The sequence below is a fragment of the Anser anser genome (assembly GCF_964211835.1).
Source record: "Anser anser genome assembly, chromosome: 19".
In the NCBI taxonomy this organism is placed as follows: Eukaryota; Metazoa; Chordata; class Aves; order Anseriformes; family Anatidae; genus Anser; species Anser anser.
In genome coordinates, this window is record NC_139740.1 from 14,102,584 (window position 1) to 14,122,217 (window position 19,634).

General features: G+C 67.7%; 1 protein-coding gene across 3 annotated transcripts in view; it reads right to left on the reverse strand.

The window, feature by feature from the left end:
• Positions 1-248: 248 nt before the first annotated feature.
• The window catches only part of SDK2 (sidekick cell adhesion molecule 2), a 48,058-nt gene continuing 28,672 nt past the window's right edge, over positions 249-19,634 (reverse strand). For 2 of the 3 annotated variants that reach the window (XM_083805077.1, XM_083805075.1), the window contains exons 4-44: positions 18,941-19,088; positions 17,948-18,081; positions 16,890-17,001; positions 16,490-16,680; positions 16,256-16,339; positions 15,972-16,166; positions 15,674-15,790; positions 15,355-15,522; positions 15,026-15,128; positions 14,686-14,862; positions 14,469-14,605; positions 14,080-14,227; positions 13,864-14,004; positions 13,582-13,763; positions 13,214-13,329; positions 12,339-12,534; positions 12,044-12,142; positions 11,734-11,925; positions 11,524-11,645; positions 11,345-11,454; positions 11,103-11,253; positions 10,698-10,935; positions 10,491-10,606; positions 10,135-10,324; positions 9,839-9,937; positions 9,414-9,608; positions 9,127-9,328; positions 8,802-8,905; positions 8,625-8,695; positions 8,278-8,413; positions 7,484-7,540; positions 7,161-7,262; positions 6,838-6,953; positions 5,920-6,106; positions 5,442-5,807; positions 5,173-5,298; positions 4,313-4,477; positions 3,998-4,138; positions 3,094-3,232; positions 2,745-2,871; positions 249-1,571 (exon numbers count right to left, since the gene is read on the reverse strand). In XM_083805077.1, the coding sequence (XP_083661203.1) occupies positions 1,218-1,571; positions 2,745-2,871; positions 3,094-3,232; positions 3,998-4,138; positions 4,313-4,477; positions 5,173-5,298; positions 5,442-5,807; positions 5,920-6,106; positions 6,838-6,953; positions 7,161-7,262; positions 7,484-7,540; positions 8,278-8,413; positions 8,625-8,695; positions 8,802-8,905; positions 9,127-9,328; positions 9,414-9,608; positions 9,839-9,937; positions 10,135-10,324; positions 10,491-10,606; positions 10,698-10,935; positions 11,103-11,253; positions 11,345-11,454; positions 11,524-11,645; positions 11,734-11,925; positions 12,044-12,142; positions 12,339-12,534; positions 13,214-13,329; positions 13,582-13,763; positions 13,864-14,004; positions 14,080-14,227; positions 14,469-14,605; positions 14,686-14,862; positions 15,026-15,128; positions 15,355-15,522; positions 15,674-15,790; positions 15,972-16,166; positions 16,256-16,339; positions 16,490-16,680; positions 16,890-17,001; positions 17,948-18,081; positions 18,941-19,088 (6,254 nt within the window). In that variant the 3' untranslated portion in view covers positions 249-1,217. The remainder of the gene's footprint in view (positions 1,572-2,744; positions 2,872-3,093; positions 3,233-3,997; positions 4,139-4,312; positions 4,478-5,172; positions 5,299-5,441; positions 5,808-5,919; positions 6,107-6,837; positions 6,954-7,160; positions 7,263-7,483; positions 7,541-8,277; positions 8,414-8,624; positions 8,696-8,801; positions 8,906-9,126; positions 9,329-9,413; positions 9,609-9,838; positions 9,938-10,134; positions 10,325-10,490; positions 10,607-10,697; positions 10,936-11,102; positions 11,254-11,344; positions 11,455-11,523; positions 11,646-11,733; positions 11,926-12,043; positions 12,143-12,338; positions 12,535-13,213; positions 13,330-13,581; positions 13,764-13,863; positions 14,005-14,079; positions 14,228-14,468; positions 14,606-14,685; positions 14,863-15,025; positions 15,129-15,354; positions 15,523-15,673; positions 15,791-15,971; positions 16,167-16,255; positions 16,340-16,489; positions 16,681-16,889; positions 17,002-17,947; positions 18,082-18,940; positions 19,089-19,634) is intronic. The other variant, XM_083805076.1, reaches the window with a different exon arrangement.

The window sequence follows — 19,634 nt, forward strand, 5'->3', positions numbered from 1 at the left end:
CCCTGATTTCCCCCCTCCCCAGGCCCCCGGCCAGCCTGGTGGCAGGGGCTGGCTGCAAGAAACAGCGGGGCAGGCGCTGCTGCTTGCAGCGGGGCCCCCTCCCTCCACCCGGCCCCTTTTCCCCCCGGGCACCGACCCCGCTGCTCTGGGATGGGAACGCGCAGCGGTACGGCCGCTGCAGGACAGACGGACACGTCCCACCAGCTCCTTCGCTGCCGCAGCAGGGTGACAGAGGGGAGACGGGGTCATCCTCAGGCTCTTTATTGGCATCTCCCTCGGCTCGCCCCGGGCGCCGCGGCCCCGCCGGCTGGTGCCCGGCTCGCCGGTAGGCACTGCGGGTGTTTTGCTATGCAGAGACCACAGAAACCCCCCCCCCTCCACGGCCCTGGAGCCCCCCCGGGCATCGCCACCCCCGCGTGCCCCTCGTGCTCGCAGGCCTCCGCTCCAAAGAGAATTAAAATAAAAAACAGCCCCAAAGCCCCAGGAAGGCAGGGGGGTGGCCACGGTCACTGCATCCCCCCCGCTGAGTCCTCTCCAGAGCCTCTGCGTGGCCCCGGGGTGCAAATCAGAGGGGACGTCAGCACCACTTGCACCTCTCGGGGCTCTCCTGGGGTTTACTCCTGGGGGGGCCGTGTTGAAGAGAGGAATTAATTATCCGCACGGTTCCCGGCGCAGTGGCTGCCCCCTTCCCCAAAGGGTCCGGGCTGGGGGCTTCAGCTCCAGCAGCTTTCAAGAAGCAGAGCCCCTCTCCCCCTGCAGTCGTCCTCTGTGTCACTGCTCGGCCCCGCGTCCCTGGGGGACCCCGAGCAGAGGGGCCGGGGTTTGGCACGGCGAGGGCCCCGCGCCCCCCCCAGCTCCCAGGGCGCAGAGCTGCCAGCCCCGAGCCCTGCCGAGGAGTCTGTAACGCAGAAAGCTTTGGCCAAAAGACGAGCTGGGGCTTTGCTCCCCAGCCCAGCAAAGTCACTTGGCGTCCTGCTCCAAGTTCTGCCGAGAAAAGGAAAAAGCCCAAGCTCGTGCCTGTCCCGCGGCAGCCGGGGCTTTGCCCCCTGCGAGCCCCAGCGCCGCCAGCCCTGGGGCCCTCAGCGTCCCCCTCCTCTTCTCCCCCTCCTCCTCTTCTCGTCGCTTTTTTCTTGATTCCTTGGGGCTTTTTTTTTTTTGTATTTTTTTTTTCGTATTTTTTTTTTCTTGCTCCTTTCTTTTTCGCTTCTCTTTAAATATCAAACGAAAGAGGAAAATCCGGCGATGGGGGCTCTGGAGCCAGGGGCCAGGCTGCTGGGCGGGCGGTAGAGGGTGCCGGGCTGGCTGGGGGGGTTGCCGGGGGTCTGGGGGGTGGGAGTCCTGCTGGCTTTGGGCCGGAAGAGGCTGCCCTGCTGCGTGGAGGTGCTGGTGGAGAGGGGCGCGTGGTCGGGCTCCCCGGAGTCGCTCTCGGTGTAGCTGTACGCCTGCGCCCGCGAGATGCCCTTCTGCTGCCGCCGCCACGAGTTGTAGTAGGTGGGGTCGCTGATGTAGTGGTTGACGAAGGAGTGGGCTTTCTGGTGGCCTGGGTCTACCTCGTACTCGCTGTCGCTGCCCTAAGGGACGGGGGAAGAGGTGAGCGTGGGGCAGAGGGCACAGCCCGCCCAGCCCCAGAAATGGGGAGAGCTTTCCCGGCACCGGCAGCCCCAAGGGTCTTGGGGGCTGCGACGGCTGCGGCACCGTTGGGGTGTTGCTGCCTTTTTGCTAAAGCAGAATAAAGCCTCCACACAAAAATAAAGCGGAATAAAGCCTCCACACAAAAATAAAGCGCAATAAAACCTCCACACAAAAGGGTTGCGTGGCCCTGGGGCCCCCAGGGTGGTGGGGACCGGGGGTGGTGGGGGTGTAAGGGTTTTTAGGGTTAGGGCTTTAGGGTTTTTAGGGTTGTAAGGGTTTTTAGGGTTAGGGTTGTGAGGGTGGTGGGGACGAGGGTGCTGGCGGGCGGCCCCCCTGCCTCCCCGCTCGCGGTAATTGGATTCAGCTTCTCCTGGCCGCGCACAAAGGGCCCATTGAGGGGCGGTGGGGAGGCAGCGCCGCGCCAGCTTTCAGCTCTCGCCCGCTCTCCACAGCTCCTCAAAAGACACTCGATCCCCGCTAAGGCAGGAGGGAACGGGATCCCGCTGCACCATGGTGGAAAAAAAGCTGGCGCGGGCGGAGGAAGGGGGGGGGGGCTCGGGGCCAGCCCCCCTCCTGCTCGGGGACACGGCTGTGCCGCGGGGACCCCCAGGACCTTGCCCCAAGCTTCAGCCTCCGCTTTTCAGCTGCTTCCCGGCATCCGGCCCTGAGGGGCGATGCTCCGTGGCCTCCCCAGGGGCTGGCTCCTGCCCGGCCAGGGCTGCCCGTTGCTCGGGGAGGACACAAAGGTGCCATTTTGTGGGGCTGGCAGAGCCGACGCCGTTGCCACCAGCGACCGGGCAAGCAGGACAGTCCCCAAGCCCGCTGCCCTCAGGGAGGAGGGGGGGCCCCGTGCCATCCCCTGTGGTGCCCAGGGGCCGGGGGCTGTGCCAGCTTCCTGCTGGAGCCGTGCCACGAGGCCACGGGGAAGCGCCGCGTAAATGCAGGATGGGGCACGGGACTGGCAGCGCCGATGCCAAACGCACACCGGGACCCGCGTGGTGCCGGGCAGAGAGCGGGGTGAGGGCTCCCAGAAGCGTCCCCCTCCTGCCCCCAGCCCCTCCGCCCCCATTTCCCCATCCCGTCCATGCGCGCAGCCCCGGGGAGGGGGGTACCTGAGAGTCGGAGACCTCGGAGGGCTTCTCGGTCAGGCTGCTGCTCTCGGCGGGGATCAGGTCGTTGTACTTGGTCACGTCCTCGTCCGAGTAGTGCAGGCTGCCGGGGCTGGGCCGCGGCGGGGACCTCGGGGACAGGCGGGTGCTCAGCGCAGGACCACCTCGGGGCCGTGCCAGACCCCAGCACCCCCAAAGGGCAGGCTCGGGGACACCGCCACGGGCTGCCCCCGGCCACGCCAAGACCCCCTCCTGGACGCTGCCCGTGGGTGAGCGCCCACCGTAGGGACGGGCACGATGGCTGAAAATGCCCTCCCGCCCGGGGAGGGGGGCTGCGGCGGGGGGTCCCTACCGGGTGTAGATGCCGTTCTTCCTGCAGAAGGAGTTCTTGACGGAGAGGCGCCGGTTGTTGAGCTCCAGGGCGGGGAAGCTGCCTTCGTCCAGGCTCACCATCTCGCCGTGGCTCAGGGCGTTCGCCTTGGAGCCGTTCCCTGCGGGACAGGGGCTCAGCCTCCCAACACCTCCCCGAGCCCCCCCCGCCTTGAGGGTGACGCAGCGCCGGGTGCTCTGACCCCAGCCCCTGCGCCGACTCCTCGGGGGGGTGGGGGGGCAGCAGGAGGGGGCAGTGCCAGCCCCGGTGCTGGGGACACCCACGAGCCGCGGGTCCTGCAGCGGCCCCGTGCCCGGTGCCACCAGCCCGCCTTGGCTCCCACCCTGACCTGCCTCATCGCCGCCAGCTCCCGGCTCAACGGCTCTGTTTGCTTAACGAGGAGCTCTGGATTTTCCCCACAATTTGAGCCCTTGATACAGCTAAGAAAACAGAGCCGTGTTTGACTAATCCCGGTGACCTCTGCCGAGCCCCTGCGCTGCCCTGCCTCCGCAGCTGACAGCGGGACGAGTCATTTATTTAATCTCTATAGCTTCCAGTGCTCTCCGGGAAGCCTGCTGCATCCTTCTGGAATGTCACCGGGTCTCGGGAGGAGGCAGCCCCAAGGACACGGGCTGGGCACTGCCCTGGGCTCTCAATGACCCATTTGGACCCCAAAAGCAGGCAGGGATGCCCTGGAGAGACTGATGGCATCAGGGCTCTGCACTCCCCCCAGCTGGCACCCCATGGGTCCAAGGATGCCCAGCATGCTGCCTCCCCATCCCACGGGCATTTCGTTCCTCCTGCATCCCAGGCAGCCCCCCCCCGAGGTCCCCGGTGGGCGCCCACCCCCGTCCCCACCCCAGGAGGGCAGACCACCGGCGCTCACCCGAGTCCGACTTCTTGGCGTACTTCTTGCTCTGCCCGCGGATGATGAGCACGAAGACGAGCAGGAGGATGAAGATGAGCCCCACGAGGGCGATGACCACCAGGAACCACCACTCCTCGTAGAAGGGGTTGGTTTTCTGGGCTGGGGCACAGAGCAGGAAGGATCAGAATGGGGGGGGGGCAGGCGGGGGGGGCAAAGCAGTATGGATGGGGAGACCCCGAGGGATTTTGTGGGAGCTGGGTCCGTGCGAGGGAGCTGGTTAGGTGGGGACGGCAGGAGGAGATGGCACCCCCCCCGGGACACCCCCACAGCTACCTGAGACCGAGGGGGACGGCGTGCTGGGGGTCCCGTAGCCGTAGTCATTCACAGCAATGACACGAAAATCGTAGCTGACCCCCTGCTTGAGGATGTCCAGGCTGAAGGTGTAGGAGGTCACTTCCTTGGGAATGTCCTTGATGAGGATGTCCCAGAGCCCCTCGTCTGCAGGAGGGAAGGGGCTCGGGGTGGCACCAGCCCTGCGGGACTCCCCAGCGCGAGGGGCTGCCCTCCCCCTGAACCCAGGCAGGGGACGTGCCCCTTCCCAGCCCCTCTCCCGTTTTTCTCCCCCCGGCTCGTGCTGGGAGCGTGCCCTCTGCCACCTGCCCGGCTCCATCTGGCGCCGAGCCCTCGCCGCAGCATCATTAAAAAGCCGTAGCAAGGCGCGGGGCTGATTTATCACCTCCCTGCTCGTGACCGAGGGCGAGGCGGCTCCCCAGGGACCGCGGGCAGCGGCACCGACGCCCCGTTAGCCATCAATCGGGTTGTCGGTGCTGGGGGCCGCAGCGGGAGAAGTCATTAAGGCAGGTTGCAGGAGAAAGCGTGGCCGTGCCCGCGGGCTCCTGCTGGGGGGGACGGGGGCTCCTGTCCCCCCCCAGTGTGGGACACCTCGGTGCCCCCTTGCCTGGCCCAGGGGACGTCGGCACCTCCGTAACCGTGAAACGAGCAGCATCGACCAGAGCGGCTCAGCAGCTCGCTGGCCCCTTTCCATCAGTCCTTTTGTCAGCACCCTTGGGGCAGGCACGTGGCCAGCGCCGGGTCCCGATCCCTAACGTGGCCCCCACCACGCAGCCAGGTGCTCCCTGCCTCAGTTTCCCCCAAACCATCACACCCCTGGCGGCGACGCGGGGCTGCGGTACCTGAAGGCCGAGCCTCGATGACGTATCTGGTGATGGGGCCTTGGCCCGGGTCCCCGCTCGACCAGTGGATGGTGATGGCCGAGCCGTAGCGGGAGATGAAGGGCTCACCGGGGGGGCCGGGGGCACCTGGGGACCCAGAGCAGAGCTGGTGGCACGGGGACACATCCCGCACGGGACCCGCGCAGTCCCGGTGGTGAGGAACAGCACCGGGGGGCTGTCCCCAGCCACATCTCCTCCCTCACCCCAAATCCCTCACGCCCCCCCCCTACCTTCCCCAGGCCCCGTGGTGATGTTCGCTTCGATGTCCGGCCCGTAGGCGAAGGTTTTAGCCCGGATCCGGAATCGGTACGTGACTCCCTCGGCCAGGTCCTTCACCTTCATCCACAGCGGGCTGTTCCCCTTCACGTCCACCGTCACGATCTTACTGACACCTGCAGGGACCGAGGCTGAGCCGGGCCCCCCCCGCGCGCCCCCAGCAGCCCCCGCCGTGCCCTCACCGTCCACGGGCATGCAGGGCTCGTAGACCAGCCTGTAGCCCTCCAGGACGCCGTTGGGCAGCGGCGGCGGCTCCCAGGACACGTTCACCGAGGTGGTGGTCAGCTCGCTGAAACGGATGGAGCCGGGGGCGCTAGGGGCTGCAAGGGAACGGGGCGGGGGGACGGGGGATAGCTCAGTGCTCATGGGGACCCCCCCTGGCACCGTGCCGGCCCCTCTCCCCGCCGGGGGGGCCCCGTGCCGTGTCCCCACCTGCCTGCTGCGTCCGGCCCTTGACGGGGGGGCTGCGGGGCCCGTCTCCTGCAGCGTTGAAGGCGGCGATGCTGACCCAGTAGGAGGTGTACCCCGTCAGGTTCTTCAGCTTCACCCCGGTCTCGGGCAGGAAGAGCGTCTTCACCCGTGCGCTCTCGTTCTGCCGCTGGGCCTCCCAGAAGTGGATCTGCAGGAGGACGGCGAGGCGCTGAGGGCTGGGCGCAGCGTGGAGCCTGCCCGATTCGTCCCCTTTCCACACCCCTCCAGGTCCTTTGCGATGCTCAGACACCCTGTGAAGTCCTGCCCGGGCTCCTAAGGCCCTGTCCTGGGAGGTCTGGGGGCTCTGGGTGTGCTGGAGAGAAAGCAGCAGCCTCCCCTCGGCCGCGCGCCCTGCCTGCAGCTCACGCACGCACTGATTTTTTCGGGTGCTCCTTTGGGGAGCCGGGAATTGGAGGCGATGACCCTTGGGGGTCCCTCCCAACTCGGATATTTCGTGATGCTGTGCTTCTGGCGCAGGACGGACCCCGGGGATCCGCGGTGGGTGGGTGGGTGGGTGGGTGGGTGGCAGCACCCGGGGCTGCAGAGCGCGGCCGCGGCCCCGCACCGGGCGCATCCGAGGGCCGACGGCGCCCTCTGGTGCCCCGCTGCGCTCCGCAGCGCCCCGCGTCCCTTCCCGGTGGCGCTCCTGACATCTCCCGGGGCACCCAGCACCTCCCTGGGCACCCAGCACCTTCCCAGGGCTCCCCCCAACAGCACCCGCACAGCATCTCCCCAGGGAGCCCAGCATGCCCCCGTAGCACCCTGCACCTTTCCAGGGCACCCATCACCACCCCAGGGCACCCAGCACCACCCCAGGGCACCCAGCACCTTCCCCGAGCCCCAGCTCAGTGCCAGCTGCCCGGTGGCGGCGCTCAGTACCTTGTAGCCCTGGATGTCCCCGTTCTGGCTCTCGGCGGGTGGTGGCTCCCAGGTGACATCCAGCTGGGTGGCCGTGGCCGCCTTCACCGCCACGTTCTGCGGCGCGCCGGTGGGCACTGCGCCGAGGGAGGGGACAGCGTCACTGCCCGGCTGCGGCCAGGGAGGGGGAGAGACCCCCCAGATGTAGGGGATGCACGGGCACGTCAGGGGTGTGCAGAGGGGATGGGGGGCCACGGGGCCGCTGTGTGGTGACACGGGGGAGCACGGGGCACCCCAGGGCATTTGAGCGCCCCGGCAAGACACGGGTGTGCCGGCAGACTCACCCGCTTCACCCACAAAAACCTCCTGGGGGGGGCTGGGGGGACCCTCGCCCACGGCGTTGTACACGCTCATGCGGATCTCATAGCGCCGGTGCTTGCTCAGGTCTGGGGGAGAGAGAAGGGAAGGGATGAGCGGGGTCCCACCACCCGCGGGGGGCCCCTCGCTGAGGAAGAGGAGGGTGTCCCCGGGGAGCAGCAGGAGCGAACGGAGGCGTCCCCTGGGCACAGGGCGCGAGGATTCACCCCAAAGCGTGGGCAGGCAGAGGGGGGAGACACAGGGGGGTGGCAGCGGGGGTGGGGGGAAGGCACAAGGAGCGGTGACTTACTGTCCAGCTCGTACTGGGTGAGGGACACCTCGCTGAGGTTGTGCACGGCGTAGACGGCTGGCGGCACGGCGCGGGGAGAGCAGGCAGCGTTAGTCGTGGCACAGCGGGGGGGGGCTCCCTCCTCCCAGCACCCCCCACAGCACAGCCGCCCACCCCGGGGTGGGCCAGGGGGGCCCCACAAGGAGCTCGTCACCCTTGGGTGCCGATGGGGCTGTCACAGCACTGAGGAGCCTTTTTGTTCCCCGGCCCCCATCCTTTGTGTGGCACGAGTGGGGTCTGGGCAGCGGGGTCTCCACATGGGACCAACCAACTGCTCCCGAGAGCAGCAGCAGGGCAAGGTCTGCTCTCGGGTGCTGCCCTTGTCCCTGACATCCCTGCTGTCCCCAGAGCGGCCATGACCCCATCCCCTTCAGGGTCTGAGGATGGCAGCACGTGCAGACACGGCAGGGACGTCACACGGCCCCCCCGCGTTAGGTGCGCACACGTGGACACCCGTGCTGCAGGCACAGAGGGAGCTGAGCACAGCAGGACCGAGCCAGCACCAGCACAGACGAGTGCGTTAGGGACCGACAGACTCGGTGACACAAAGGGGTCGGTGACACAAAGGGGACGGTGACAACTCCGCGGGGCACCGCTCGGCCTCCATGGCTCCAGGCTGGCACCCGGCAGAGGTGGTGGAGCGCAGGACGCCGGCGTGAGCGCAGGATGCAGGACGCTGCCCTGCCCTGCACCCCCCCCGCCATGCCACCCCCCAGCCACGTGTCCCCACGTCCCACAGGGCTGCAGGCACTCACGGGTGAGCTCTGCCCACGTGGCGCCGGGGTTGCCGATGCCGCGCAGGGTGAAGCCGTGCAGGCTGTCGTACAGCAGCTCGCGGTAGCGCAGGCGGAAGCCCAGCAGGATCCCGTTGATCTTGTCCTCGGCTGGGGGCTGCGGGGAGAGGGCAGGGAGGGGCTGCTTGGACCTGGGGCACCCCGAGATTGCTGCCCCCCGGCTTCTGCAGGGTGGTCTGTGCCAGCACAGCCCCAATCCGCAGCCTTGGAGAGCCCCAGGGACCTGGCTGGCACGGCCACCCCTCGGTGCCACCTCCCACGGGGCAGGTCCGTGACACCCCCCCCCGGGGGGGCACAGGGGACAGTACCTGCCAGCGGATGAGCACCGATGTGGTGGTGTGCGGGGTGACGGAGAGGATGGTGGGGGCTTCCTCGGGGGCTGCGGGGTAGAAGCGGGTGGTGAGGCTCCGGAGATGCCCAGGGCACCGGACACCGGTCCCAGGCGGGAAGCCACGGCACCGTCCCCGGCCCCCCCGGGCACGGACCCGCCTGCAGGGTGGTGAGCGACTCCGACTCCTCGCTGTACTCGCTGTCCCCGATGTCGTTCGTCGCCTTCACGCGGAACTTGTAGGAGGTGAAGGGCTTCAGCCTGCACGGGAGCAGAGCAGGGCGGGGACAGTGAGGCAGGCGGGCAGCCCCACAGATCCCCCCCCCCAGGAGAGGGGACGCAGCAGGGGACACCACAACCCAGGAGCAAGTACTTCCCATCGGATGGGGAAACCGAGGCACGGGGCGAGCGCCCAAAGCAGCGCCCATCTCCCGGGATCCCCATCACGACACGGCCTCGTTCGGGGCCAGCCCGTGCCTCACCTGTCCACGACGAAGGCGGTGGCGTTGTGGCTGACGGCAGCGGGGTGCAGCGCCCACTGGCCGTCGGGCAGCTCGCGGGTCTGCACCGTGTAGAAGCGGACGGGGGAGAGCCCGTCACTGCCCGGCTCCCAGGAGAGCAGCACGCTGCGGGCACGCACGTCCTCCTGCCGGGCCAGGGGCTTGCTGGGGGGCTGCGGGCGATCTGCGAGAGGCACGGGGCTGGGATTGCTGCGGGCACCCCCCAGGCACGCCGCGTCCCCCCCCAAGGAGAGCTGGACCCCTCGTACCTCTCTTCTCCGTGGTCACCACGAGGGCTTCGGCCGCCTCGCCCCAGCCCTTGCGGGTCTGCGCGGCGATGCGGAAGAGGTAGGTGGACTCGGGCTGCAGGCCCGTGGCCGTGTACTGCCGGGTGCTGGGGCCCAGCACCTCGACGGCCGCCGCGTTGGCCGCCGTGGTGTTGAGGCGGTGGGTGAGCTGGTAGGCTGCGGGGAAGGGAGCGGCACCGTGGGGCTGGGCCCGCCATCAGCCCCTCTCCGTGCACCCCTCCTTCCTCCCTGCCCTGCCCGGGGGCAGCTGGGGGGGTTGTCCCAGCCTTGGGGGCTCCGAGGTGCTTGGTGATGGCCCTGCCCCGCCACCTTGATCCCTGCTCCCACGGGACATCTGCACCCCCCTGCAGAGCACCGCAGCATGCACAGGACAGCTCCCCACCTACCCAGGATGATGCCGTTGGGTGCCGCGGGTGGCTGCCAGATGAGCTGCACCGAGGTCGTCCTCACTTCGGGGAACAGGATCCCCACAGGGGGGCCGGGCACTGGAGGGGGAGAGATGGGGATCACCGTGAGGAGCACGAGGGAGGGCACAGCACAAACGGGGCCCGTCCCCCACCGCTGGGAATGGCATCCCTGGGAAAAGGGATTGCCCCACGGGATGGGATGGGATGGCCTTTGGCACCGCAGGGACCCCTCGTCCCATTCGTGTCTTTCTGCTCGTCCACGCGCTGGCACCCACCGTCATCCAGCGTCCTCTCGAGGACGGGGGGCCGGCTGGGCACGCCGTCGCCGATCCTGGTGAAGGCCAGCACGCGGATCTCGTACAGCATGAACTTGCCCAGCCCCGTCAGCTGGGCGCTGCGGGACGCGTTGCCCTCCGCCAGCCAGAACCGAGCGCGCGCCTCCGAGTCCTTCTCCTTGTACATCACCTGCAACAGACCCTACATGACGCGGCCGGACCGCAGCCCCCAGCACCCCCGGGCCGGAGCGGCGTGGCACGGACCGGCACGGGCTCTCGGAGGTGGCACAACCCGGGCAAGCCGCGGCTCCTGGGGCAGGCAGAGCCGCAGCGCCGGGGCTGCCGGAGCTGCTCACCTTGTAGCCCAGGATGAGGCCGTTGCAGTCCGCCTCGGGGATGTCGCTCCATCGCACCAGCATGCTGCTGGAGGTGGTGGCCAGTGCCGACACGTTGCTGGGACCAGAGGAAGGCACTGGAGGGGGACAGGAGCGGGGGACAGGAGCGGGGGTCAGCATCAGGGCTGGCCACGGCGTGCGCCCAGCACTGCAGGAGGCTGGTGGTACCTGACTCCCGCGTGCGCCCCAGCACCAGGTGGCTCCAGGGCCCCGAGCCGATGGCGTTGAAGGCTTGGACCTGCACGCGGTACTCGGTCCACTCCTCCAGGTCCTCGATGGTGTACTCCCGCTCCACGCGGTCGTGGACGACGTGCAGCGCCGCCCGCCCTCGCCCGTCTGAGCGCGCGTAGCGGATGCGGTAGCCCACCGAGTCGGGGTTCCCGTTGTACTCCTGCTCCAGGAGGGGCTGGCCCAGGGGGCACAAAGAGGCACCATCACTCCCGGTGTCCCACAGCCACCCCAGCTCCATCCCCCTTGGTCCCCCAGGCCCATCCAGCTCAGCCCCCCCAGCCTCCAGCCTGCCCCGATGTGCACCGCGCCCAAGGGTGCGGCACCCCAGGGTGCCCCCCTCACCATCCAGCGCAGCCACAGGCTGGTCTCGCTGGCCGTCCGCAGGGTGACGTTGGCGGGCGCCACGTCTGGGGGGGCTTGCAGGGTCTGGATCCTCCGGGAGGGCAGGCTGGGGGGGCTGGTGCCCACGATGTTCACCTGCCGCATGCGGAAACTGAGAGGGGAGAAGCGGGGGGGTCACGGTGGGGGGCGAGAGGGCTCCGGACCCCCAGGGAGGACGGCGCAGCGCAGCCCCGGCCACTCGCCTGTAGTAGGTGTAGGGGCTGAGGTTGGGCACCTCCATGGAGCGGGCGTCAGGCTCGTTAGCCAGCTGGTGGACGAGCCTCCACTCTTCGGCCTCGCCACTCTGCCCTACCTGCAGGGCGGCAGTGGGGTGAGCTGCCCCCCCGGCACCCCCGCGCCATCCCCTAAAGCCACCCCATACCTGTGCCTCCACCTGCCAGCGGGAGATGGAGGTTTTGCCATCATAGCCCGGGCGAAACTGGAGGGTGACGGAGCGGGGACCGATGTTGGAGATGCCCAGGTTGGTGGGGGCACCGGGGAGCTCTGCGGGGACGGGGCAGGGCGGTCGGCACCGGCTGCTCGCCCCAAACACCGGCGACATCCCGCAGCGTTCCCGCGCCGCTGCGCTCACCTGGGGGCACCCCCGAGGAGATGGTGGAGGAGGAAACCTGGCCCTGGCCCTTGGAGGTCATGGCGGCCACCTCGATGGTGTAGGTGGTGAGGGCGGTGAGGCCGGTGACGCGGTACTCCAGCGTGACGTTGGGCAGGTAGTGGGTCACCCGCGTGTTGGTGCGGTTGTACTCCTCCCACGAGATCCGGTAGCCTGGAGGGCACCCCGAGCTGTCAGCCCCCCCGTCGCCCACCCCACGGGGCTGAGCGGGGTGCAGGGAGAGATGCTGTGGGGTCAGGGGGGGGCCGTGCTCTGCCCTCAGCACCCTCACCCGTCAGGATGCCGTTTTTCTCCAGGGGCTCCTGCCAGCTGACCTTCAGGGACGTGTCCAGGATCTCGCTGAAGCTCAGGTGTCCCACGGGGCCGGGCACTGCACGAAGACACCCGGGGTCAGCACGCAGCCGCGCACCCGACGGAGCCCACGGGACCCCCCCCCCCCGAGCGGGGTGAGCACGGAGGGGGCTCGGGGGCACCCCGTGCCACATCCCTCCCTCGTCACCATCCCCATCACGGGGCTGCTCGCTCCCGCCCCGGGAGCCGCGGGGGTGCGCGGAGCCTCCCCGTACCGTCCTCGTGGGTGCGCACCAGCTGGGGCGGGCTGCGCGGGCCGTCCCCCGGCGTGGTGAAGCACAGCACCGACGTCAAGTACTCGGCGAACTTCTTCAGCCCCGCCACGTAGCCCACGTGGACGCTGTCCTGGAAGTTGGGCCGCACCGTCACCACCGTCGCCTCCTCCTCGCGCTCCGGCTCCCAGGCGATGAGCTGCGGGAAGAAGGCGCTGGAGCGGGTGCCGGCGTCCCCACCGCACCACCCCGAGCACCCCCGGCAGCCCCGTATTTATTCAAAGCGGATTAAATATCAACGAAGGGTGCGGGGAGCGCTCGGTGCTGCCTAACAGGCGCGCGTTTACCCGCGCGAGCCCATCCTGAGCGCACGCTCTGTGATTAACTCCCAACGATAACGGCGCGTAATCGCCCGCTCGGCTCCGTTTAGGACGGATGTTTGGGCATTTAATTGCTATTGTGCAAAATAGCCTATAGCAACTTAATTAAACACTAATTAGGCCCTAAAAATACTAATCAAAAATACTAAGTGGCATTTAATAAGAACGTTAAATATCCTACTTGCTCTGGTTATCTCACTCAGCGGCAATTAAATTCCTGAACTTCTTTTGAGTGGATTAAGAAACAAGTTCAATGTTTTAATTCAATTTAATTAATGTAAATTTGAATTAATTGCAAATTGGAATTAATTACAGAGACTCCGAGCCCATGCAAGTGTTAAATCTCGGTAAATATTGTTTTAATAAGTCAGGCTGGAATCAAATCAAATGGCTGGGGTTGCCGGCGAGGACGCTGAGCCGCTTTGTGAGGGGCGGCCCCGGGGCTCCCCGCCGCAGGCTGCCTGGATTTCGGGGGGTCCTGGGGGAATCCCCCCTCACCTTGTAGCCCTGGTTGATGCCGTTGATGAACTGGGGGCTGGGGGGGTTCCAGGTGAAGCGGATGGTGGTGGAGTTGGTGGCCTCGGTCTGCACGTTCCCTGGGGGCACGGTGGGGACTGCCGGGACAAAGGGGAGGCTGGTGGCGGCTCTGCCGGCTCTCCTCCCTTGGCAGAGGGACCCCGGGCATCCAGGATGGTGTCCCAGGACATCCCCCAGCCGTGCCATGGCCCTGCAGCCCATGCCTGGTCCCCGTGCTCATCCCCTCCATCGTGCCCTGTCCCCCAGGAGCCCCACACCCCCACGACACAAGGCCAGCAAAGCCCTGGCCCCCCTGAGACCACCACCAGCCCCTGCCCGTCCCTGCCTACCTCCCTGCAGCGTCCACTCGGTCACCTTCATGCTGTACACCCCCAGGCCGGCGCTGTTGTACGCCGCCACCTCGATCTCATAGTTGGTCCAGATGATGAGGTCCTCCAGGAGCAGGTTGTTGACGTCGGCGTTGGTGATGTTCTTGAACTGGTAGCCCACGGGCAGCCCGGCCAGGCAGTACCTGAGCACGAGGGACCATCAGAGCCACTGGCATCCCCACGAGCACCCCGGGGATGCTGGGGACAGGGTGCCCGCACCCCCCCCCCCCCCGCGGCACCTACCGGATGATGTAGCCCTTGAGGACACCGTTCTGGTGGCTCTCAGGGGGCGGCTGCCACTGGATCATGATGGACTGGTTGGTGCGCCCGCTGGCGATGACGTTCTGGGGGGGTGCGGAGGGTGGCTCCTCGGGCAGGGACACCCTACGGGGCACGAAGCAAGGGTCAGTGCCTGGCCCATGCCCCCCCAGAGCAACTCGGCCCCCCACCGCAGCTCACCTCTCCGTGTCCTTGCTGAACTGGCTCCTGCCCACGTCGTTCACAGCGCACAGGCGGAACTGGTAGGAGCGAGCGGGGACCAAGCCCCGCACCACCACCGACGTCAGCTCGGGGTCGACGCTGGCCAGCAGCACGGTCCAGGGAGCGTCTGTGGGGGGAGAGGGGGCAGCCTGCAGGGTGCCCGCATCCCCTGCCCGGTGGCTGAGCAGTCCTGTGGTCCCCAGGCTCCCTGCGGCATCCCCTTCCCTCCCTCGTCACCCCCTTGCCACCTCAGCCTGCCTCGGGGTGATGATGAAGACGGGACTTCGTCCCGTGTCACCGGATGGGGACGGCAGAGCCACCAGCACGGGGACAACACGGGGATGAGGCAGGCGGGGGCAGCCCCTTACTGTTCTCGGAGACCTCCACGACGTAGCGGAGCAGGGGGCTGTTGCCGTCGAAGGGCTTGGCCCAGGTCAGGTTGATGGCCCGCTTCTCCAGGGGGCTCAGCACGGCCACGGGGCTCTCGGGGGCGTGGGGGAGCTGCCTGGACGGGGTGGGGGACGCAGCGGTTAGGGAGGGGGCACAGCTGAGAGCACGGGGGTGCCCGCGGGGCGGGGGTCTCACCGGACACGGAGGTGGGCGCTGCGCGAGTCGTTGCCGCCAGCCGAGAGCACCTTGCAGGTGTAGGTGCCGATGTCCCCCGACCAGGTCTGGGAGATGTGCAGCGTGCCCGCCTCGTCCAGCCGCAGCCGGGGGCCGCTCTCCGTGCCCAGCGGGGCCCCGTCCTTCTCCCAGACGTACCTGCGCCGGGTGGGAACCCGGGGGGGGGATCCTAGCACCCTGCAGCCCCCCAGCACAGGGGACCCAGGGCCGGGATCCCCGTGCGCAGGGCACCAGGTGGCACTGCAGGACCACCGAGTGGTGCCGAGCATCTCCCGCTCCGTCCCCGGCCCCTGGCACCCACCTGACATCCACGCTGGGGTCGTGGGTGACCCCACAGCTCATGGAGGCCTTGGTCCCCTTGATGACGCTCTGGTCCTGCGGCGGGTCGGTGATGCGCGTCCGTGCTGTGGGGGGGACAGGGTGAGCCACGGGGCATCAGTGGGGGGACAGAGCCACCGAGGGAGTGACAGTGGGGACAGTGCCACACGTGGCCTCGTGGGAGCACGTCTGTGCATCCCTCCAAGCAGCCCAGCAGCGTGCCAGCAGTGCCCATCCCTGGCATCCCAGGAGCTTTGCACCCAGCAGGGCCCGTCCCGCAGCGCGCAGAGCGGGGCGATGCGGCTGCCTTACCCCAGACCACCAGGTCGGCGGAGGCTTCGTCCACGCCACGCGAGTTGGTGGCCAGGCAGGTGTAGGTGCCGGCGTCGGCGAGGTGCGCGGGGCTGACGAGCAGGCTGCCCGACTCCAGCAGGGTGAAGCGCGGGAGCTGCACCGAGCCGCTGGCCAGGATCCGCTCCCCTGGGTGGCACGGGGGGGAGGTCCCGTCACCCGCAGCACCCAGCCGTCAGCCAAGCCCGCTGGATGCGCGCTCAGGGACCAAACCCGGGGCCGATGAGTTTGCAGAGACCACCCGGGGCTGCCCGCGCCCCCGTGCCCCCAGCCCCTTTACCTTTCTGCCAGGTGATGGCCGGGCGCGGAGCCCCCGAGGTCTCGCAGTTGAGGATTACGGACATGCCATCGATCACCGTGCTGTCCTGGGGGCCCCTGGTGATGTTGGGGGCGATGCCTGTGGGGCAAAAAGATGGGCAGCCACCCATGAAGCCCTTCCCGGTGCCTGGACTGGACACGGGGGGTCAGTCCCTGCTTGGAGGGGGTCCCCATCGAGCCCAGTGGGGGGGGTCCCATCCCACCCAGAGCCCGCGCAGGGCACCCCAGGCTCCGGGGCACAAGGAGGGGCTGGCACCTACTGGTCACGGCCAGGTACGTGGTGGTCTGCACCTCGCCGGCCGCGTTGCGGGCGAAGCACTGGAACATGCCGGTGTCGTCGGGGAGCAGCCCGCTGATCTGCAGGCTGCCATCCGGCAGCAGCTGGAAGCGGGGCAGCTGCTCCGGGCGGAGGAGGGACGCGTCCTTGTACCAGGCCATGTCGGGGGGCGGCACGCCTGCAAGGGCCGGGGCCGCGTCACGGATGGGGCCGCGGCGGGCACGGGGCTGCGACAGGCTGGGGGGGGGGGGGGGGGACACTCCTCACCTTTGGCTTGGCACGGGATGGCCACCACCTTTTCCATCTCGGCCGTGATGTGCCTCTCCGGCTCCTTGATGAACTGCGGGGGCTCTGCGGAGGGAAAGCGCCGAGGCGGGCGGCGGTAGCGCCGGGATCCCCCTCACCCATCCCCGGCAGCCACTTCCCATCCCGGGGGGGGCTGAGACCCCCCCCCCCAACTCATTGCACGCGTGGCTCGGGCTGCCCACGGCAGGAACTCACCCAGCACGGACAGGTAGGCGCCCTCGGCCACGGCGGGCACGCTGCTGCTGCGCAGCACGGCCTCGCACTCGTAGTAGCCGCTGTCGCCCAGCGCGGGGTTGAGGATGGTGAGGCGGCGGCTGTAGTCGCTGATGCCGCTGGAGAGGGGCACCCCGTCCTTCTTCCAGATGATGTGCAGCTTGATCAGCGGCCTGGGGGCGGGGGGGCCAGGAGGGTGTCAAGAACCAGCTCTAGGCCCCCTACTCAGCCCCCCACCTCCCTCCACCATGCGGGACCTGGCATGGCACCGGGGGAGCTGGGACACCCAGCCCTGGGGCTCACGCTTCACCCCGGTGCTCGCAGAGCTGATGGGGGGTCCCCCATCCTCATCCCCATCCCCATCCCCTCCGCCGCTACTCGCCTGGCGTTGGCCACGCACTCCATGGTCACCTCCGAGGTGCCGGCCACCACGCTGGTGTTCCTGGGTGGGACAATGATGGTGGGCGCGATGGGGTCGGCCGGGCCACCCACGTCTGGGGAGAAGCAGGAACCAAAGGGCTGCGGGCTCTGCTCTCCCGCAGCAGGTCCAGCCCATCACTTGGCCTCTGGGTGCCTCCTCGGCTCCCCCCCTAAGCCCCCCAATTCCCCCAGGACCCCCCGGCACCCGCCACGGGCAGCAGCAGGTCCCTGCGCAGCGCCGGCTGGCGGGGAGGAGGGAGTATATAAAGCAAAATAATTGCGACAATAAAAAACCCTCATGTAGACGTTGTAAAAATGTGATCGGCTTGAAAGCTGCTGATATAGCTGAATCCATAAACATGGGCTCTAAGTTGTTTATTACGCACCGGGATGCCCGAGGTACAGAGCAGCAGATTAATGGGGTGGGAGGGAAGGGGGACAGGCACCAAGGTGTAAAAGCAGCAGCGGAGCAAACGGTGGGCGGGGGGAGCTGGGATGAGAGCTCCAGGAGGGCTGAGGCCACTTCGGGACATCTTCCCTGGGCTGGCGTCACCACTGAGCGGGGACCCTGGGCTGGATCCCAAGGGGTCCAGACATTTGGGGCCACTCAGGTCTCCTCCAGACAGGGGCTGAGCCAGAGCAACAGGGACCAAGAGGGGTCCGTGGCCAGGCCAGGGGCAGGTGCAGGGCAGGGCGACCCACAGCAGAGCTGCTCCCACGTGGGGCTACACCGCACCACCCCGTCCCGCGGCACGGAGCCATCCCAGCACCCGTGGGCATCCTGGCAGTGCCGAGCCGGAGCCGGGGACAGCGGGGAGGGCTCATTCGGCCAGACAATTAGCCCCCGGCGCCGGCTTCTGCAGCACGGGCCACGGTGCCCGTATAAATTTTGAGGCAGCCGAACTGTTGAGTCAGCAGAAGCAGAAGCCTCTGAGGAGATTTACTGCAAATTAACTTTGGGCGCGAGCCAGGCGGCGCTGGGGAGCGGGGCCCGGGGGGCGCGGGGCCCCCCGCACTCACTGGCCACGGTGAGCGTGATGGGCTGGCTCGTCTTGTTGTCCCCGTTCTTGTCGTTCACCGCCTGCACGTAGTAGCGCCCCGCGTCCGGGGCCACCGTGGAGAGGATGACGAGGGTGTTCTCCAGCGTGATGGCTCTGCGGGGCGAGCGTGGGACGGGGGACGTGAGCACAACGGGGACAGCGATGTGCCGGGACCCCCGTTCCCCCACCCCACGGCTGCAGCAGACCCGGGACACCCAGACGGATGGGACGGGTGCAACCCCAGCCTGCCACAAGCACCTGGACACGTCCCCGTCCCTCAGAGGGCGCAGGGCTCAGCTGGTGGCCCCAGGACCATGGCAGGACCCAGCCCCACGCCGCCCACAAACCTCCCACGCCGAGCAGCCGCCGAGCGCATCGGATGGTGCAGATTAATAGGGCTTTTTTTTTTTTTCCCCTCCTTTTTTTTTTTTTATACGGAACGATCTAATCTGCTGGAAACATAAAATGGTTTGGGGAATATATTTTACCATTAAATATGAGATAAAGGAGTTTTATCTCCTCAATCCTGCTTTGCAAATAGAAAGGAGCCCAGTTCAATTCCTGCATAATGTGGGTTACAAATTCAATTCCCACAGGCTGCGTGTGTCTGCCAGCAGTGGGCTCGCCGCTCCGGCAGCGCTGGGACCCAGCCTGGCCCCGCAGGGATTCCTGGCACACGTGTGCCGTGCCAGCTCCTTCGCACCGGTGCTGCCCCGGCACGTGCCGAGCCCCCTTTGCCCACCCTCCTCCCTCCTATTTTCTTATTTTTCTTTACACCCATTTCCCTGATGGCAAACGGAGCCGTCAGTCGCCGAGTCCCTCCCCGGGTTTTAGTGCAACGCGCTCCAGACAGCTGCTGAGCACCCTTACTGCCGGCTGAACACGGAAAGAGCAGCCCCCCTGGATGCTGGGGGGATACTGGGAGATACTGGGCGGGTACTGGGGTATGGGGGGCTCCGCAGGGGCTACTCACATGCGGCTGCTGGGGGAAATCTTCCTCCCGTCGCGGAACCAAGTGACCTGGGGCTGGGGGAAGCTGGCGATGCGGGGCGCTCGGATGACGGCCGCCTCGCCGTGGGACACGCTCTGCTGCGCCTCGCTGTCCTCGAAGCTCCCCATGTCTGCGGGGCGCAGGGGACAGCGGCATGGGGACAAAGCAGGATCCGGCCCGGGAGCAGGCTGGAGGCTACGGGGACGGGCTCCCACAGGGGCGGGGAGGATCCGCCGGGGTCTGCTCCTCCCTTCTGAGCCCCCGCACTGCTCCCACGTGCCCGGCGCTGCCCTTGCCCCAGGACCCATCCCCGCGGACCCCAGAGCAGCTTATCCCCATCTCAACAAACCAGACCGGGGACTCCACAGAGGATGGGGACAGTGAGGAGGGCTCAGCCCCGGGGCTCCCCGGTGACCCCCCCCCGAGCACCCTGGGCAGGGAGAGCCGAGGCACGACCTTGGCTCCGCAGCAAGGTTGGGGTGCCCGCGGCTGCGCACGGGCTGCAGATTTACAACAGCGAAAAGAGCGAAGCAGGGTGCGTGGAGAAAGGGGAAGAGGGGGATTTTTATTGACTTCCCTTAATTGCTGTAATTAAAAACATGTAAAGAATCTTTTTTTAACGACTTTGCCATTATCATTAGTTGTTAGCACAGCTGCCTTATTAATTTCTCATTAG